Source organism: Hakea prostrata, chromosome 11 (assembly GCF_041222555.1).
Source record: "Hakea prostrata isolate BN-2017 chromosome 11, UWA_Hpros_2, whole genome shotgun sequence".
Classification (NCBI taxonomy): Eukaryota; Viridiplantae; Streptophyta; class Magnoliopsida; order Proteales; family Proteaceae; genus Hakea; species Hakea prostrata.
Genome location: NC_142610.1, coordinates 23594817 through 23614762, shown reverse-complemented (window position 1 = coordinate 23614762; position 19946 = coordinate 23594817). Strand labels below are relative to the sequence as shown.

The 19946-nt window shown below is 45.1% G+C and overlaps 1 protein-coding gene across 1 annotated transcript; it reads left to right on the top strand.

Annotated features, from left to right (window-relative positions):
• Positions 1–7090: 7090 nt before the first annotated feature.
• Positions 7091–8744, top strand: LOC149001036 (uncharacterized). The gene is made up of 2 exons (XM_089139252.1): positions 7091–8346; positions 8459–8744. Exons 1-2 carry the CDS (start codon positions 7091–7093, stop codon positions 8742–8744), a joined length of 1542 nt encoding a protein of 513 aa, XP_088995378.1.
• The last annotated feature ends 11202 nt before the right edge of the window (positions 8745–19946 follow it).

The following is a 19946-nucleotide window of genomic DNA, read 5'->3' as shown; positions in this document are numbered from 1 at the left end:
GTTGGAAGGGATTCGGGCAAAGGAACGACAGCTTGCCTTTCGGGTAACGTTTCAGATCCTTTAGCTCCCGACTTTCCAACTGTCCGCTCCGATCGCCGGATCTTCTCCCCGGCATCATCCAAATCGACCGAAGATGACCAATCATCGAATTCTTTTCTCCCGCCACCTCCCAAGCTAGATTCGAAGGCGAGCAATCTCAACATCTTTAGCTTCGGAGATTCCCCGAAGCCTAGAAACTTCATTGCTCAACCCATCGAGTCTAATAACTGCTTCCACTTGGTTGTGGACGTTACCAAGCAAGACTCCTGCAAACAACTTTCGAGTTAGCGAGGAGCGGGAAAAGTAATTTTTCAAAATCGGAGGATAATGAAGAAAGACTTACATCACCAATGACTTCGTAAAGACTTCATCTGGAAGTTTGGAAAGAAGCTGTGCTCTCGAAGTCATTCGAGCAGCAAGACACCATTCCAACGCTCTGTCAAACTCGTTTGACACTAATTCAAGCGAAGGATGAGAAGGATGAACTACACCAAGCAAAGGCTGAGCTTCATCACTTGTCACCCGACGGCGCTTCCCGGTGGCAAAATCCTCCAACTCGAAGGAGAGGAGGAGGATGCCAAACAAGCACTAGAGTTAGAAATAGGAGCAGCACCTGCTGGGACCACACCTTCATCAGACGCCAACATAGTTGCCTCAGATGCCCGAAGAGTCTCCTTCGGGGGTGCACCGACAGGTTCACCAACAGGCTCACCAGCAGGATTGCCGGCAGCACCATCGGCAACGGAGTGATCAAGATCTTCCCCGGGAAAGACGAGCGGTCACTTCGGGCAAAGGAGGCGCAGGGACGGCATCAACGAAGCTGCAGGAATCGACTTGAAGATTCACCGCGCAGTCGCCTTACGCTTGGAGGATTCACTAGCTGAAACCACCGCACTGGCCCCAATCACCACCGACGGAACGCTATTCTTACGAGATTTTGCTCTGATAAAGTCTGGGTTGATCTTGGGAGCCACTATACAAAAAAAAAAAAAAAAAAAAAAAAAAACAGCCGTATCAGTACAGAAATAAACGACAACAACAATGGGGAAACCCTAGTTTTCTAAAGCATCTGACAGACCAACAAACTAAACCCCAAGTATAACTACTGTGCAGTTTACTTCGAGGGGAAGAGGGGAAAGAGATGAGAAATCAAAAAACTCACTTGTTCAGAAATGGATAGAGCTGTCGTTGAAGTACGAGGAATACGGAGGCAGGCCGAAGGACGAAAGGTTGCTTTGGCACTTTAGCAAATCTATCTTGCGAAGTCGGGATAGATGGAGAGTACCCACGAAGGCTTTAAATAGCCTCAGGTATAAGACGACGGTTGAAGGCTAAGGACAACCGACGACCCAGATCGAAACGACGCTTCGAAATCCGCAAAAAGCAAGATCAACGGTCGAAGGGATGCCACATAGAAACATGTGGAAGCGAGCACCTGATGCAGAGAAACCTCCAATCGTCGCACTGCCATTAAAATAATGGATGTATTTCCGATTCATTGGAAACAGTGAATGGTACACAAAAGCAAGAAAACGTTTGAACTTCGCAGAAGGGAAACGTGCGGACTTTGCAATAAATGAAGTAGTGGGGAAGATTAACGCATCTTCCCGAAACGCATCTTCACAATATTTCTACAAGATCATTATTCGGCGAGGAATGAAGAGTTAAGTGATAAGTTTTATCATTAATACTTTGATATTCAAGGCAATACTTCGGCAAGAGACGGGGAAATTTTGATATGGACATGAATAAAGAAATGTCTATTCATTAAAATGAGGGCACATCTTTACAAAGGAACGACTCCCTAAGCCTTTTCTTCATTGTTGCCCGAGGGACCCTGGTCGGGATGACTTTTCTCAGGATCCTGAGAGGAGCCTTCCTCAAGAGTGGCATCGGCTGAATCTTCTACAGCAACAACTTGAGACTCGGCTTGTGATTTCTCCTCTGGAAGTGTCGGCTCGTCATCTAGATATGCCTTATATTGAGGGTCAGCTGGAAAAGGATCATCTACTCCCTGAGCCCAGTCTGGGAGATCCATACCAACTTTCCCGAAGACCTCTGGGTGGCATACCTCACGAAAAGGAGCAAGTGTCGAAGTCGGGGATCATTCCAAGGATCTGCTCCCAAACGTCGTTACGCCCCCATGCGATAAGCCTGAATGTTGTAGAAACCTAGCAATTCGGAGAAAGGTACGTTGTTCAGGTATTTCCGAATGCACTCCTTCCGAAGGTTTGGCTTTATATGCTCAGGCTTGCTAGGGATTGCCAACTTCAGATGCTCTTCGAGATCCCTACTCTTAATTTCAAGGCTGTCACCAAACAACGTGGCAGCTGCCTTTTGCTTCTTGGCCTCGCGCTCGGCAGCAGAGACACGAATTCTTGAAGCTTCAAGAGTTTCCTTGAGGGAGATCACTTCTTCCTCATGCTTTTTCTGCAGCTCCACGGTAGCTGCAGTCAGCTGGTCTATTTTAGAATTGGCCTTGGCCAATTTCTCTTCACAAGTTTGCAGCAAGGAGCTGGTGCGACCAACACGGCTCAATGCTTCCATGTGTTGATAAAAGCTCAACACAGCATTCCTGGGAAGACGGAAGATATCAGAAGAAGTCATAAGAAATTATGAAAACATAAGTAAGCAAGAAGACCGTTACCTTGTAGATTGACTCACAAGGGAGGTGTCATCCAGGGCTTCAAACTCCTGGCGATCAGAAGGAGCAAGACCGAGAGAGCTCCACTGCAGGCTTTCTCGAGATCCCAAGTGACCTGTCGGTCATCTTCAGGGTCCACTGGGGGAGGAAGACTTCCTCACCATTCGTCGAAGCTTTGGATTTTTTGTTGGAGGGAGCATCAATTGTGTCATGCCTCCTCTTAGTTCGGAAGGAGGAGGAAACGGTGGCCCTCTCCACCATTGGTTTCTTCCCTTTACCCGAAGCATCAGCTACAGGCCTGATATTCCTGATACCCCTGTAAGAGGGGTCGGGAGAGGGAAGAGAAGCCTCTTGATCTGCAGTCAAGACCCTGGGCAATCGTTGCTCGGCTGTCACAAAGGCCCTAGCGGCCTTCACCCGCAGGCTTTCAGGGTTCGTTCTGGGAGGCACTGCAAAAAAGAAGGACAAGAATCAAAATTCAAGACATATCACTTCAGTCAAATCAAAGGATGATGGTTAGAAGCTCACAATGAGCCAAGCCCCAGTACTGAAGGATGGAGTTATACTCCATTTCATATCCATGTATCTCTTGATACCACGGAATGGATTTGATCTTCCTGATGGCCGCCTCGTCTTCTTTGGATAAGGGAAGGCCCCGGTTACTTTCGGACGAAGAAGTAAACCTCCTCCAGGCGGTCGGGAAGTTAAGATCTGATGGAGGCGCTCGACAGAAAAAGTATCGTTCGCGCCATCTTTTGTGGTTAGAAGGGCAAGTTCCTTTGATAAGGATGCTGCCCCTCCAATCAAGTTCAGCCTTATTGCGTTTGGAAAGAAAGACCCATCCAGGAGGATGGGAGATAGAAAGAACATGAAAATGTACAAAAAGAGAAAGAGATGGCGTGATGCCAAGCTCAAAACACAAACCCAAGAAGCCGACGATGAGACGCCAGCTATTGGGGAGGAGCATTCCGGGACAAATGTTCCAGTGATTCAAAATTGCGGAAAATAAAGGATTAAAAAAGGGAAAGCGAACCCCGCTTTCCAGTGTATCTATGTACAGAGAAAATTCACCCGAAAGGGATGAATCAACCCTCTCATCAGGGTGGGGAGCCCTAACCTGATATGAGGAAGGAAGGTCAAAATCTTGGACAGCGGAAAGAAGGGTTTCTCCATTATAAATGGAAGGAACAGAGCCAGGCCCACCATTGGACCTGGAGGTTTGAGGTTGCCTAGAGGAATCAACGATCTTGGAAGATCCAGACTCGACATGGACAGGAGAAGTTTCGGTTTTTCTTTCAAAACATTTTTGAGAAACTTCAGCGAACTCCTGCCAGGGGACGGTTAGGGTTTTGTTATCACTATCCGACTGTTCGGGAGCAGGAGAAGCAAAAGCATCACCGCTATTACCAACATGGGGTACTAAAGAAGCCCTATCGTCCGCCATTACTCGTTTCGAGGAAACTACAAAAAGAAAAGACCAAGTAAACTTATTGATTCGGTGAGACGGAAGCTTGAGAGCAGGAAGGCGCGAAGGCGACGACAAAGGTTCAAATTCCAGACGGGGAAGAATGAAACCTACGAAGACAACGAACCGCTTTTAAAACTCCCGCACGAGTGTTCGGGAATCGAACGATCGAGATTGATTCAAAATCGACGATCAAGATTCAAAGACGTTTTGAAAGTTTGAACTCACGAATCCGAAATAGGCGTTCGGAAACCGTCGCTTGGATGACGTGAGCCACGACAGATCAACTGCAACGAAGACATGTGGCCTTACACTCACAACGCTCGAGGAAAAGTGACCACCGCATTAAATGTGATATGACATTTAATGAAGCACGCAGAGATCATCACCTGATGACGAACCCAGTTAAAAGCCAAGCCCTCGGGATCGACCGAACGCTTGGTCTGGGGGGCTCGTGATATGGAGAGTTTATGATCAGACCGGGTTCATACCTGGTCCGACCCTCGACCTCGGTCGAGACGGAGAAAACCGAATCGCTCCCGAGCGAACCGGATCTAGAAGATGGCTTGCTGAAGAAGAAAGATTATTCGGCTGCAAGCGTGCCCTAATCTTACTTATGGATTAGGGTAATCACCCTGATGACAGCAGACTCAAACTGACGGCTGCGGATAATCATCATCAAAGGGATAACTATCGCATAACCTAACGGTTATTTCAGGAGTCCTCTACTAGTACTAGCCCGAACTAGTAGAAGTCTATCGCTCAATGGATCTTATTGATAAGATCCAACGACTACCTGAAAAAGCCTCGAGTGCATCCAACGAAGGAGATTCGAAGGTACACTCTATATAAACCTCACTACTATACAAGGTGAGGGACGGATCAATTGATCAAGGAGAATACTATCTGAGACTCAGGTTCAGATACATACTGATAGACCTAAACTATCAGCGTCTTGCTATCTAGATCACCTTTCCCGTTTCTTCATTCATTAGCTCTCGTGCTTCTAGCAGAGCCTTTTGTGATTAAGTTCATCAACTGACTTAGCCTTCGGAGGTGGACTCCCGACCCCAGCGGTCGGGCCACATCTGACTCTTTTGTTTTGCAGGACATCACGTGGAGATCCAAGGGCTGAGCAAATTTTGGACGCATCACTGAGGCAGTAGATTAGAGGCAGTTTCATCATTAGAGAACAGGGAACTCTAGAACACATCCAACACAGTGAAGGTAGAAAGGAAAAGCAAAGACAACAGAACAAAGCGTATCTCACCAAGGACAAGGGGGTCTACCGGTGGTCTTGGCCTTTTGTTCTTTACTCCAATTGAATAAGTCAAGTTTGAAGGAACAGAAGCAACAAAAGGCTCAATCTCCCAACGAGAAACCCTCTCTGGTCTTTGGATAGGAGATGCAGGTTCATCCCATTGAACCTGGAAAGACACAACAGTTGAAGAATGCAAGTGTTAAAAAGAAACAAGAATTTTCAAACAACATTGTATGCAATATAAGAAATTCCAACTGATACGGAAAGATGAGCACCAAATGGGTATAACCCGAATATTACATATTGTCATGTTAGTCGGGTTCCACCCGGTTGAAAGAATTGACCCAAACTGGTCATCTCACCAGTTCGGGGGTCAACAGGTAAAACCTGACCGGGTCTGAACCGAATGGGGCTCCACATGCCAGTTAATCGGGAAAGATGCCGATCATCCATGACCAAAAGCGTAACATACGCCACAGATATGGCAATCATCCTTGTTATAGAAGGTCAACTAAGCAGCTGATTGAATGGGACCAATAGCAAGGGAGCATGACCCGAGGAGAAACATCAGCCCTTGTCTGGCTGACTTACCAAATACATAAAAGGTAACACCCACACTATAAGTACACAGATCTACCCCTCCGGTAAGCAGACCAATACACACTGAGTCTATTCTTGTGTAGCTTTAACACGAGACCTCTCGCTCTTCGTATTCTGACTTCATCATCGGAGGCGGTTGCCCGGCGCACAAGCCGGCCTGCATCTAACCCTTTTTGCAGGACTCACCGTCCCGGATACGGGAGGTGACTCAGCCGGATCCAAAAGCATAAGTGATCCACATCAGTTTGGCGCCGTCTGTGGGAACGACAAAGCTTGGAAGCCATGGTGCGACGAGCCAACGGACGTTCCCGACAAGAAAGTACCAGGGATGGTCGAGTAATCCCCGAAGAAATGATTGATCCGTCAATCCATGAAGAACAAGAGGAACTTCCAGACAACCTGGTTCTGGAAGATCCAAATGCAGAAGAAACATCGCGAGGTCCTCGGGACCAGGTCATTATGGTAGATATGGACGAGATACAAAAAGGCATGCTCAAAATGCAAGGAGTATTACGCGGTTTGGTGCATCAAATCGGGGTCGAACAAGGACCAAGGCGTAATACCCAGTCGGGTAGGCTAATGAGAGCCTTTAGGACAGTACAAAGAGCCCGGCATCCAAGGCGCATCCCGAAAGTTAGAAATACGCGGGAGCAAAGGGAAACACATCCCGATCGCAGCATGCGCCAAACCACGCCCAATGGGACAAGGATTAGTGCTTTAGAGCGCATCTCGTTGCCGCCCAAAACAGGATCCTTGCCCCCTAGGGATCGTCGGGAGGAGGTCGAGGACATCGTGGATAAGGAAGAAGAAGGGGAAAGCCAACCCAAACCTTCAAAACCAAGAATTTCAACATCTCGGGCACCATCCCAAAGGAAGGAGATTACAACTCCCCGTTCGAGAGAGGAACACGTCGAATCTGACGAGGACGGTACAAGGCAGAACCGGCTACGCAGACGAGTAGCTGAGGTCGAACGAAAGTTGGAAGATCGGGATCGTGACGAGGATCTTGATGTGGTTGACCGGGAGCCGTTCTCGGACGAGATCATGAAATTTTACCATGCCTCTTCCTAGAAATTTTACCATGCCGACCTTTACCCCTTTCGAAGGGAAAACAAATCCGAAGGAGCATATCAGTTACTTCAGATCAGTGATGACCGTACTAGGTCGGGAGGATGAATTGCTCTGCAGAACGTTTCCCGAATCACTCAAGGGCCCGGCCATTAAATGGTTCTGCAGTCTACGACCAGCATCAATAAACAATTTCCGGGAGTTGACCCAGAAATTCATTGCCCGGTTCCGCAGTGCGATCGGGAGCAAAAAGACATCCGATAGTCTTTTTGGCATACGACAAGGGCGGAATGAGTCTATTCGGGATTATTTAAAAAGATTCGACGAAGTTGCCATCGAGATCGAGGAGCTTGATGGTCAAGTTGCGTACAGTGCACTTTGGAGTGGCATCACACACCAGAGACTTCTGGAAGTCTTGTTAACGGACAAGCCAAGAACATACGGGACGCTGCTACGCAGGTGTCAGAAGCAAGCCAGTGTCTATGAAGTGATAAATGCCCGAGTCAAAGCTGATCGGGACAGAAGATCAGATCGGGATGTGGACAAACCTTCCCCGAGTGACAAGCATCAGAGATCAAAGAGTAACTGGAAGCGTGAACAAGTAAACTACACTCCTCTAAACTCGAAGCCGTCAGAAATTTTGATGAATATTCGGGATAAAAATTCGTTGAAATGGCCCGGAAAGATACGTGCACCTCCCGAGGATCGGGATATGACGAAATATTGTCGATTCCACCAGGATAACGGCAACCATACGGATGCCTGTCGAAATCTGAAGTTTGAAATAGAGAAATTGATTCAGCAAGGAAAACTGGGTCAGTATGTAAAGAAGTCGGGAAAGAGCCGAGCGCACTCACCCGCGCCAAAGAAGAGGGGCCGATCCCCAAGTCCAAAAGAGCTTGCCAAAAAAGCGGACAAGGGGAAGGAGAAGGCGGATCGGGAAGAGACACCTGTGTACGTAATTATGGGGGGACCAACTGTGGAATCAATCAGAAAGGCAAAGCAAAAAGCTCGGTTTGTAGGGGCTGTGCATTTGCCCAATAAAAGGCAAAATCCAACATGTCCCGAACCGATAACGTTTACGGACGCAGACTTAGATGGTGTCACGTCGCCACATGATGACGCGATTATCATCAAAGTTAAAATAGCGAATCGGGAGGTTCACCGAGTTCTGGTGGACACAGGGTCCTCTGTTGATCTCATCTCGTATGATGCCTTCAAAAGATTAAAGTTGGCTGATGATCTGTTGACGCCGTCGTCAACACCACTGTATGGTTTAACGCGGGTCCTCCACAGTGGCGGAAGGAACGATCCATCTGGATCTCAAAGTTGGAAAGTCACCCCGAGATACTCTGGTTCGGGTAAACTTCATGGTGGTCAGGGAGCTGTCGGCATACAATGTTATTCTGGGACGACCAACACTGAATGCACTTGAGGCAGTCGTGTCTCCCAGACATATGAAGTTAAAGTTCTCGACCGAATCAGGAGTCGAGGAATGCTGCTCAGATCAATCGGCTTCCCGCCAATGTTATACAAATTACTTGAAGGAAAAGCGTAAGCCAGAAAGTTCGGGAACAACCATGAACGTCAAGGTTCGGGACGATCGTGATGAGGAGAGCATGCAGCGGGCAGAACCTGTGGAAAAGCTCGGAAAGGATCCAGCTTAGTCAATCTCTCCCTGACCGAGGAACGTTTATTGGCTCAAAGCAACCGGAAGATTTCAAGGAAGAACTTACCCGGTTCTTGTGTGATAATGCGGATATCTTCGCATGGTCAGCAAATGATATGCCCGGGATTGACAGGCGGGTAGCAGAGCACAAACTCTGGATACAAAAGTATGCAACCCCGGTCATCCAAAGACGAAGAAATTTTGCGATTGAAAAGCATGAAGCAATCAGGGTCGAGGTTGAAAAATTAGAGAGGTTGGGTTTCATAGAAACAATCGAATGCCCGACCTGGCTGGCCAATGTAGTTATGGTTAAGAAAGCAAACGGGAAATGGAGAATGTGTACCGACTACACTGACTTGAACAAAGCCTGCCCTAAGGATTGTTACCCTCTCCCGAGGATTGATCTTCTGATCGATGCCACTGCTGGCCACGAAGTCCTTAGTTTTATGGACGCATACTCGGGATATAACCAGATCTTGATGAGTCGGGAGGATGAGAAACACACTTCCTTTATGACTGATCGGGAGAGTTATTATTACCGAGTAATGCCGTTCGGTTTGAAAAATGCGGGGGCAACTTATCAGAGAGCTGTCAATAGAATTTTTCAAAGGCAGATCGGGCGAAACATGGAGGTTTATGTAGACGACATGCTTGTAAAAAGCTTGGTTCGGGCAGGGCATTTGGCTGACTTGGAAGAGACATTTGATGTGCTCAGAACGTACCGAATGCGCCTGAACCCTGAAAAATGCGCCTTCGGGGTTTCCTCGGGAAAGTTCCTTGGGTTCATGGTTTCTCAAAGAGGAATTGAGGCTAATCCAGAAAAGATCCAAGCACTGATCGAGATGACACCACCCGTTACAATCAAAGAAATCCAGTGTTTAACCGGGAGGGTAGCCGCTTTAAACCGGTTCATATCCCGAGCTGGAGAAAAGTGCAACACGTTCTTCAAAGCCTTGAAGACTACGTCAAGCTCGGGAACAGTCACTTGGACACCAGAATGCCAACAGGCCTTTGATCATCTTGTAACTTATCTCGGGACAACACCTGTTTTGGCCCGACCCTGGCTGGGGAAGTCCTTACGATCTATCTGGCAATTTCGCCAATGGCGGTCAGTGCAGTTTTGGTTCGGGGTGATACCGTTCAGAACCCGATCTACTATGTGAGCCATGTGCTTATAGATGCTGAGAGGCGGTACCCGGACATCGATAAACAGGCGTTGGCGCTCCTCGTGGCATCACGAAAACTAAGGCCCTACTTCCAATCACACCCGATAATAGTCCCGACTAATTTTCCATTAAAGAAAATACTACAAAGACCTGATGTGGCAGGGAGGATGGTCGGGTGGTCCGTGGAACTTAGCGAGTACCAGATCGAATTTAGACCGAGGACGGCCATAAAAGCCCAGGTATTGGCCGACTTTGTTGTTGAAAGCACTCTACCACGGAGGAACGACCAAATACCAACGGCTGGAGTATCCGACTTGTGGATTCTGCATGTTGATGGTTCGAGCAATGTTTTAGGATCGGGAGCAGGCTTGACCCTCTGTAGTCCCGAAAACTTCACTATTAGCTATGCTATAAGGTTTAAATTCCCAGCCTCAAACAATGAAGCAGAGTATGAAGCTGTCATAGCAGGCTTACGAGTGGCCCGAGCCCTCAAGGTTCGGGAGCTGGAAGTAAGAAGTGATTCTCAACTGGTTGTCAACCAAATCAAGGGGGATATGAAGCAAAGGATGAAAGAATGGCTAAGTATTTAGTCAAGGTTGGACAGTTTCAAACTTTCTTCGAACGGGTAACATACCGACAGATACCAAGAAAAGAAAATGAAAACGCGGATGAACTCTCCCGATTGTCAATGGCAAGCTACAAAAACTTGAACTCGGCGGTTTACATTGAAGAATTAAGTAGCCCGAGTATCCAGGAGGTAGAAACCTTTGAGATCAGTAAGGAACCAGACTGGACCACACCTCTGATTGCGTATATTCGGGATGACATTCTCCCGACTGATCCAAAGGAAGCAAAAAGAGTCCGGAATCAAGCCGCTCGGTTCACCATGGTCGGGGATCAGCTGTATAGGAGGTCCTTCACGAATCCTCTCTTGAGATGTGTTGGGCCATCCCGGGCAAGTTATGCCCTAGTTGAAATCCACGAAGGCATATGTGGTGCACACATGGGCGGGAAGGCGTTGGCACAAAAGGTATTAAGGTCGGGAATATTCTGGCCTACAGTACAAAAGGACGCGATTGAGTATGTTCGCAAATGCGAACGATGCAAGAAACACACTAATGTCCCGAAGTTACCAGCAGTTCCCATGATGTCAGTTTCAAACCCGACACCATTTGCGATGTGGGGAATGGACCTGGTCGGGAAACTACCCAAAGCTCCCAAGAATCGGGAGTATATGGTGGTTGCAATAGATTACTTCACAAAGTGGGTCGAGGCCGAACCATTATCTTCCATCACCGAGAAACAGATGGAAAAGTTTTTTGAAGAAAAGATAATATATAGATTCGGGATACCCCGAATCTTGGTGACGGACAATGGTAAGCAATTTGAAGGCGCAGGGTTCAAATCCTTATGTGTAAGATATCATATAGAACATCGATTCGCTTCGGTTGCCTACCCCCAGAGCAATGGGCAAGTGGAGGTCACCAACAGGACGCTTCTCGATGGGATCAAGAAAAGATTAGAGGACAATCGGGCAATGTGGGTCGAGGAACTCCCGAGCGTACTCTGGTCATACAGAACTACGGTGCGAACCCCAACTGGCGAAACCCCTTTTTGTTTAGCCTATGGGACTGAAGCCCTAGCTCCTGTGGAAGTATTGGCTGGATCGTTGCATTATGATGCATTTGATGAGCAACAGAATGATCAGGGATTAAGGGAGAATTTAGATCTTTTGCAAGAAGCCCGGACAAGAGCACAACAGAAGAATTTGTTGTACCAAAGGAGAGCAGCACAGCACTACAATTCTCGGGTTAAGAACTGAAGATATCGATCGGGGGATCTGGTTTTCAGACGTACGGGGGCCTCAGACCCGAGAAATCAAGGAAAGCTAACTCCAACATGGGAAGGACCTTACCTGGTAGAAAAAGAAACAAGGCCGGGATCATACCGACTGAAGGATGTGGAGAGTGGAAAACCAATTGATCGTTCATGGCATTCCACCAATTTGAGAAAGTTCTACCAATAACCATTATAGGCATCGGGACTGTTCCATTTGTGCCTGCGTCTTTTATTAGACCTTATCTTTCTAAGAAAAGATACAATAAATTCGGGTTCACTCCCGTTTGATTAATTACTCCTTTTTAAAAGGAACTTGCATCTTTTCTTAAAGATACCATTCACTCGGGTTCACTCCCGTTTGATTAATTACTCCTTTTTAAAGGAACTTGCATCTTTTCTTAAAGATACCATTCACTCGGGTTCACTCCCGTTTGATTAATTACTCCTTTTTAAAAGGAACTTGCATCTTTTCTTAAAGATACCATTCACTCGGGTTCACTCCCGTTTGATTAATTACTCCTTTTTAAAGGAACTTGCATCTTTTCCTTAAAGGAACTTGCATCTTTTCTTAAAGATACCATTCACTCGGGTTCACTCCCGTTTGATTAATTACTCCTTTTTAAAAGGAACTTGCATCTTTTCTTAAAGATACCATTCACTCGGGTTCACTCCCGTTTGATTAATTACTCCTTTAAAGGACTTGCATCTTTCTTGTACCATTCACCGGCACTCCCGTTTGATTAATTACTCCTTTTAAAAGGAACTTGCATCTTTTCTTAGAGATACCATTCACTCGGGTTCACTCCCATTTGATTAATTACTCCTTTTTAAAGGAACTTATATCTTTTCTTAAAAGATACAAGTCACTCGGGTTACTACCGTTTGATCAATTACTCTTTTTTTGAAGGAACTTACATCTAAGAGATACAAATCACTCGGGTTTATCTCGTTAATCCACAGAGAGAAGTTGTTTGGTCACTTATGTGCAACAAAAAATAGAGGAAAACTTGATTCATTCATAAAAGGATTACAATATTTGGTATCAAGCCTTAGTCAATCTTCACAGAAGGACTTCCGGGAAGATCTTCTCCAGTAGCCGGTTCAGTCGCGCCTTCAAGGGACTCCAGCATACCTATGGTATCGGCAGGGGAACCTTGGACCTCTTCCTCACCCCGATCTTGCTCATCTTGTAGCTCACTAATTTCTTCTCGAGCTGTTGTTTCTCCATCTTCACCCTCCCCTCCTACTTCGTCCTCAGGGGAAGGTTGGGGAAGAGGATCAATATAATCCATAGCATCGGGAAAAGGGAAATCTTCAAGCTCGGGGAGACCTTCGGGACGAGGACGATTGAGCTCATCATAAACCAGAGGGTCCAAGAGCTTCTCCAACTCTAGGGGACGAGGAAGATCTGTTTGCTCCAGAGCCTTTTTAAAGGCAACTCGCATACCTCTCTTAAAAGCGGGAGTAGCAATAGCCAAAGTGAGATTTTTAAATTCTTGAGTCATGAAGTATTCCTCCAACACACCTCGTCTAGAGGCTTTAGGTCCCGAGGACTCCAACTCTTTTAACTTATCTCTCAGTTGGGCATTCTCATTCTTCTCCGCCAATAAGAGGGCCTCAGACGCCCTCAAATCTTCAGACACCTTCCCGACTCTCTCTTCCAGGTCATTGACCTTCCCTTTATACTTACTTTTGCTTTTGGAAAGGACATCCCTTTCCTTCTTCAGCTTGGCCGCTTTCTCTTCGGCATCTTTCAGCTTCTTCTCCGCCTCTTCCTTTTCGGTTGTAGCAGTGCGGGCCCGAACGTTCGACTCCCCGTGGAGCTGTTCGGCCAGCGCTAACTGCTTAGCTTGGTCCCGAGCCCTACGAAGAGACTCGGAAAATATGTGCACAGCACCAGCAACGTATCTGAAGAAAGATTTCCCGGATAAGAAGAATGATAATAAGGAGGCGGGAGAAAAAGACATAAATTAAGAAAGGTACCTGAATCCTTCATTGAAAAACTCCCTATTCGGGAGATTACGCAGATACGTTTGATCAGCATCGTTTGTAGCTTCATTTAGCCACTGTTCGGCATACTCGAAATCACCGAAAACGGTGTTAAAACCGAAATCACCAGCTAAAGAAGAGGGGGCAACCTCCCGAGCAGGCTCGTCGATATGAACCCTTTTTGGAAGGCGAGGAAGGCCGTCCGCTTTACGTTTCTCAGCTCCCGAGGAAGGAGCTTTCTTCTTCAGACTCTTATCAGGAGATGGTCGGCTGGAGGGGGGAACCGTCTTTGTAGCTGCAGGAACTTGTGCTGGGGCTTTTTCTGCACTCCCGAAGTAGGTTTACTAGAAGGCACAGGTTTCCGCCTTCTTGCCTCGTCCATGTTCCCGAGCGCCATCGCCAGAAGATCATCCTCAAAAATGTTTTGGCTCACTGGAAAACAAAGAAGGCGTATCAGGTCAGCACAACATAGATGACACAAAAACAATAAAACAGAGACTTACTCTGGGAGAAACCCCACAGCCGAAGAACTCACTCATACTCCATGGAATACCCATGGACTGCGAGCTCGTCATCGTCAACCATTTTGATTATGTCAACATATCTCTCCTCGAAGGGATGTAGGCCGACAGGAATATTCAGGCGATCGATCTTCCCCTTGGGAACTTCTTGGAATTGAGTACGAAAGGGCTCGGGAGAAGGTGGCTTGAAGAAAAGATAAAACTCTAAAATAAAATTCCCTTGAGAAGGGGAAATTCTCTTGGATAGAAAAAACCAACCACGTTGGCTGTGAGGATGAAGGGAGTAGTAATGATGGAATAGGCCGAAAGTCGGGAAGACTCCTAGGGACTTACAGAAGCCAACGAACCCGATCATGATCCTCCAACTGTTCGGGCTCAAATTAGACGGGCTAAGCCCGTAATGGTCAAGCACATCAATAAAAAGATAATGCAACGGGAGACGTAACCCCCCGATGAAGGCATCATAATACAAGGGATAAAATCCCTCGGGAGGACTGTTCACTCTTTGGCTATCGGTCGGGATAATAACCTGATATCCCTCAGGAATACCGAAACTACACAAAAATCTATCCAGATCCTCGGGAAACAGGGAGCAGAGATTGAATTCAGGTCCCGAAGAGTTCTAGACAAAGTTAATATGCCAGGGACTTAGGGGCTCTGATCGAAGTAGCTCCAAGGTTGCGGAATCAAGCTTCTTACAATCGAGTTTATAGGGAATGGCCCCCCGGAAACCGCTGGGACATTGAAAAGGTGGACGGGGAGGAGCTTTTGATCTAGATACCCGGGATGTAGACGGGACATCCGTCCGAAGGTAAGCTTGGGAAGATAAAGCAGGGGGATCCCGGGAAGTGGCCGTAGACTCAGGTCTCAAGGCGCTCTAGGCGGAAGGAGTAGCAAGAATCAGAGGCAGGGGCATGGTTCGAATTTGAACTATGAACGGGACCCTCCCGAGAATCCACACTAGGAACAACTTCTACTTCGGCCTCTACTTTGGCCTCTACCTCGGCCTCTACCTCGGCCTCTACCTCCTCTTATACTTCATCGGGTACGGGGGATGCAGTCGGGACCTGCATCTCCTGTCTCTCTTTATCCTTGCGGAACATCTCCTGGATCTCAATAAGGAGCCGAGGATCGTCGTCCTGAGTGGAACAACTGTTAGATTTGGATTTCTCCTCGTCAGAAGATTGTTCGTGGAGTTCTTTCAGACGATCCCCGGTCAAGTTATACTTTTTGGTCTGATCACTATCACCCTCACTAGTATAACCCTCGGCCCGACGACGCCTATCACGGTAGATGGGAACAGGAACTTTATTCTGATACCCAAACCCTCTCAAGCTTACTTTTGGCTTCTTCGGGGCCTTATATTTCCTCGAGGCCATAAGAAAAGGAAACTTACTGATTAAAGGCAAGGAAGGCTTGAGGAGCTTCAGAAGTCAGTCGGGAGCGTTTCTTAGTCGAGAGCAAAGAAAACAGTGGGAAGAAAATGAAGGGGAAGGTCCCTATTTATATTGCCGGAAGAGGCGTTACGTTTCTTGATCAGACAGTTACGACTCTTGATGATTGACGGTTACGAAATGGAGACGGTTCGCCTCCCCCGAGGCTCTCATTATGAGCCTACGCCTAGCCATCTGATGTGTCAATCCCAGGTTGGGCGAAGTCCTGGAGGGTAGCCGTTACGAAAAACGGCTGGTCACTTTAGTTCGCAGGCATTTAATGCGTCCATTAAAGGGTACTCCTGGAATCTCCCAAGACACAACTTGCTCCAACCTCCTAGCTATCCCGAACATCGCAAGCAACGATCGGGATAGGGGGCTTATGATATAGAAAGATGAGCACCAAATGGGTATAACCCGAATATTACATATTGTCATGTTAGTCGGGTTCCACCAGGTTGAAAGAATTGACCCAAACTGGTCATCTCACCAGTTCGGGGGTCAACAGGTAAAACCTGACCGGGTCCGACCCGAATGGGGCTCCACAAGCCAATTAATTGGGAAAGATGCCGATCATCCATGACCAAAAGCGTAACATACGCCACAGATATGGCAATCATCCTTGTTATAGAAGGTCAACTAAGCAGCTGATTGAATGGGACCAACAGCAAGGGAGCATGACCCGAGGAGAAACATCAGCCCTTGTCTGGCTGACTTACCAAATACATAAAAGGTAACACCCACACTATAAGTACACAGATCTACCCCTCCGGTAAGCAGACCAATACACACTGAGTCTATTCTTGTGTAGCTTTAACACAAGACCTCTCGCTCTTCGTATTCTGACTTCATCATCGGAGGCGGTTGCCCAGCGCACAAGCCGGCCCGCATCTAACCCTTTTTGCAGACTCACTGTCCCGGATACGGGAGGTGACTCAGCCGGATCCAGAAGCATAAGTGATCCGCATCACCAACCTTCAATGATCTCCATTTCCTCCACTGGGAAGATACATCTCCAACCTTTGCAAGTGTAGCCAATTCCTGTCCTGGACTTTGCTGGTTCATGTTCTTCAAGAAAAGAAAAACACCAATGAAGTAAGCAAACTACTGAAGATAGTGAAGAAAATGGAAACAAACAAAAATAGACTGAGCATTTGTTAGCATGTTTGCAAAGAACAGAGAAGCCGCCCTGAATGCTCGTGTCAGGATGCAGTTAAAATTCTACTAAATTGAAATTCTCCAAAAACTAGGCTAACTCTCTAACAGGTAAGTAAAAATAATTAAAACCAAATACTCTACAAATCTAACATCTAAAATAAACAAAGAAGTCATCTCCCCTAAATAACAAATTTCCTAAAACTCTCTCCTGGTATAAACAAACCTGATATTTCTCCTGGTAAATCATCGATCCGATATGGGAAAACATCCTCTATATAATTGATTATCTGGGAAAGCAACTCCATATGCTTCGCACCATATCTGCGCGGATATACATTACCTGAATTGATAATCCAAAATAACACAGTTGTCATAGTAACACATGGATAAAGCAAATTTCTATAACAAAGAATGAAATCTAAAGGAAGAACGAAACTAGATTTTCTTACCTATCGTTACTTAAGTGGATGAAAACAGAAAAGAGAAGAAGACAGAATGAAGGAGATGGAGACCTTATGCTTTGTCTTTTTGGGTAAAAGCACAGGCCTCATTCACGTAGTTCAAATACTGTCAACAACCAAGTTGTACATTGCTGTAGTGGTGCTTTTGATGGGGACAATTTCAATTTGGCAATTGTTAAGGGGCTGAGAGAAGGAATGGAGAAAGCAAAACAATACAACATACAAGTTGAATCTATTTGGACTAATTGGGACCAAATCAATTACTTCATACCACGTTCTCAAAAGCCATGGCCACTAGAGTTAGTTCAAGATCTATTGTTACTAGGATCATCCCTAAAAAGGATATCGATCATCAAAATAAAGCCAATCTATTTGCTGGAAATGGCACAAGAACTTGCCCATGAAGCCATAGATAGACAAAGTGACAGGATCTGGATTGAAAGACCTATGAATAACCTTACTGCATTGTAATCTTTGTTTTTCTTTGTATCAACAAAAAAAAAAAAAAAAAAAATACAAGTCGCTGTTTGGACGTTAAAATAAAACAAATAAAAATAAAAATACAATTCTTATTTTTTTGGTGGGCATAAAAATACAAATAGGTTACCCAAGAAAAGTTGTTAAATGCAAGTCCATCTCACATTTGGGACAACCTTGGTTTCACGAAGGCCCGTCGATTACCAAGCTTTGTGTCATATTTATATTCTCTCTTGACCATTTTTTTGTCATTACAACGGACTCCAAAACAATTGAAACGGAGCTCAAAATATTCTAAACGGTCCCCAAAACATTTAAAGCGGTATTCGAAACGTTTTGGTTGACAAAATTAATGTTATCAACAATACTAACCTAATATAGCTTTAAATTCACAAACCTAGCTTTTTTACTTAACTAGCATAATTTCACGATCGTTAGGATTTTTATTATCTTTTGAAATAATGGAATTATATAAATTATTTCTAAGAGGGTCAGAGATTAATGATAAAGTTTACATTATCTATTTTTCATTTGTGTTCTTAAAATTTTAAACATTTATGAGTTATTTAAGTTGATTGATGAAGTTATTACGCACACTTTTAGGGAGGGATGAAATATAGTGAGAAACTTTTTGGTTATAAATAATATTTATAAGGGAAGTTGGTGAAGATACATAATAGGTTTGGGTGAGAGGGCGTTAGTTGAAGAGGTGAACCTCTTGAGAAAACCTCTTAAGGATTGATGGGACGTTTTGCTGGTGGTGTGTTAACGGCTATTACACGGGGGTGGTTTGAATGATATGTTCAATGAGGAAAAGCTAGTTGTTATGGTAGAAATGTATTTTGGTGTACTGAAAGAACATACAATAAATGAATTAAGGTTCTATTTTTATATAATAGTATAATAATATGATTGTAAATCATGAAAAAAAAAGCATCCATTGGGTGATACTCACTCCAACCTTGCTTGTTTTCTTTCTATAGTTTTTCAATCATTGGTGGTCTATATGAAATCAATCCAATCAATGACGAATGGAGGAGGGAACATGTCAATAATGGTTGTAGATAATGACGTATTTTTTTAATTGGCATGCATTTAATGAAGATTAAAAATTTCTTGAAACAGACGAATCCTTGAAAAGTTGTTGTGAAGGTGTTGTACCTCTCATACAGACATAACTATAACTATAATCCATTAGATGGAAGAAATCTTGTATCCATTGTTGGATTGTTGCCCCTTCTAGATTATAAAGAATTATAGCATTTGGCTTAAGGAGTAATCCAATTTCATCTCAATGTTACCACACGAACACGCACACACAAAGTAATACATACACAAAGAGCTTGACTTTTATTAAAGAATTATAGCCTTTGGCTTAAGGAGTCCAATTTCATCTCAATGTTACCACACGAACACGCACACATGAAGTAATACATACACAAAGAGCTTGACTTCTAATTGAGAAAAAAGAAGAGAGAAAAAAGAAAACTCTCACACACGCATACAATATAAGTACCAAATGAAAAATATCACAGAGATAGAGCATGCATGTAAATTAAATTACAAAAAAGGAGATAAACAAACCTGATATCTCTCTTGGTAAATCGTTGATCCGATATGGAAAAACATCCTCTATATGCTTGACACCATATCTACGCAGATATAGAGAATCTGAAGGACAACAATTATATGATAAGTCAACCTAAAAACTAAGATCTGAATATCCCTGGTAGTGATGGAATCTAAAGAAAGAGATGGAACCTAAAGAAAGAAACCTTCATTCCTTACCTTAATGATCCTAAAGTGGACGAAGAATTGAAGACAGAGCGATGAAGACGCAGTACAAACACTACGAGGACCAAATGAGACAGGAGCTGCCAAAGACTGATGCAGACGCGATAATCTACCTCGAACAATGCAACCTTACGTCCACCGGCTGCATCCTGTCGTATCTCAAAATGATAATTTATAGGTAGGTCAAGGGAGAGAGTGGGTATGATTCTCACTTGTGGGGTCCATCCTAACGCATATTTTCGTCTGTGGGAAAAAAAGCATCTGTTGTGGACAACAATATATTAGGGCACATGTAATATACTAATTAGAAGACTAACATTAAAAGACTAATTTTAAGAGAAATGACCCTTTCAGATCCATTT

Excerpts from the sequence above, each read along its gene's own strand:
- LOC149001036 (XM_089139252.1), top strand. The coding sequence starts at position 7,091 with ATGCCGACCTTTACCCCTTTCGAAGGGAAAACAAATCCGAAGGAGCAT. Across the intron at positions 8,347-8,458 it reads ACGCCGTCGTCAACACCACT|GGAGCTGTCGGCATACAATG; the intron begins GTATGGTTTAAC and ends CATGGTGGTCAG.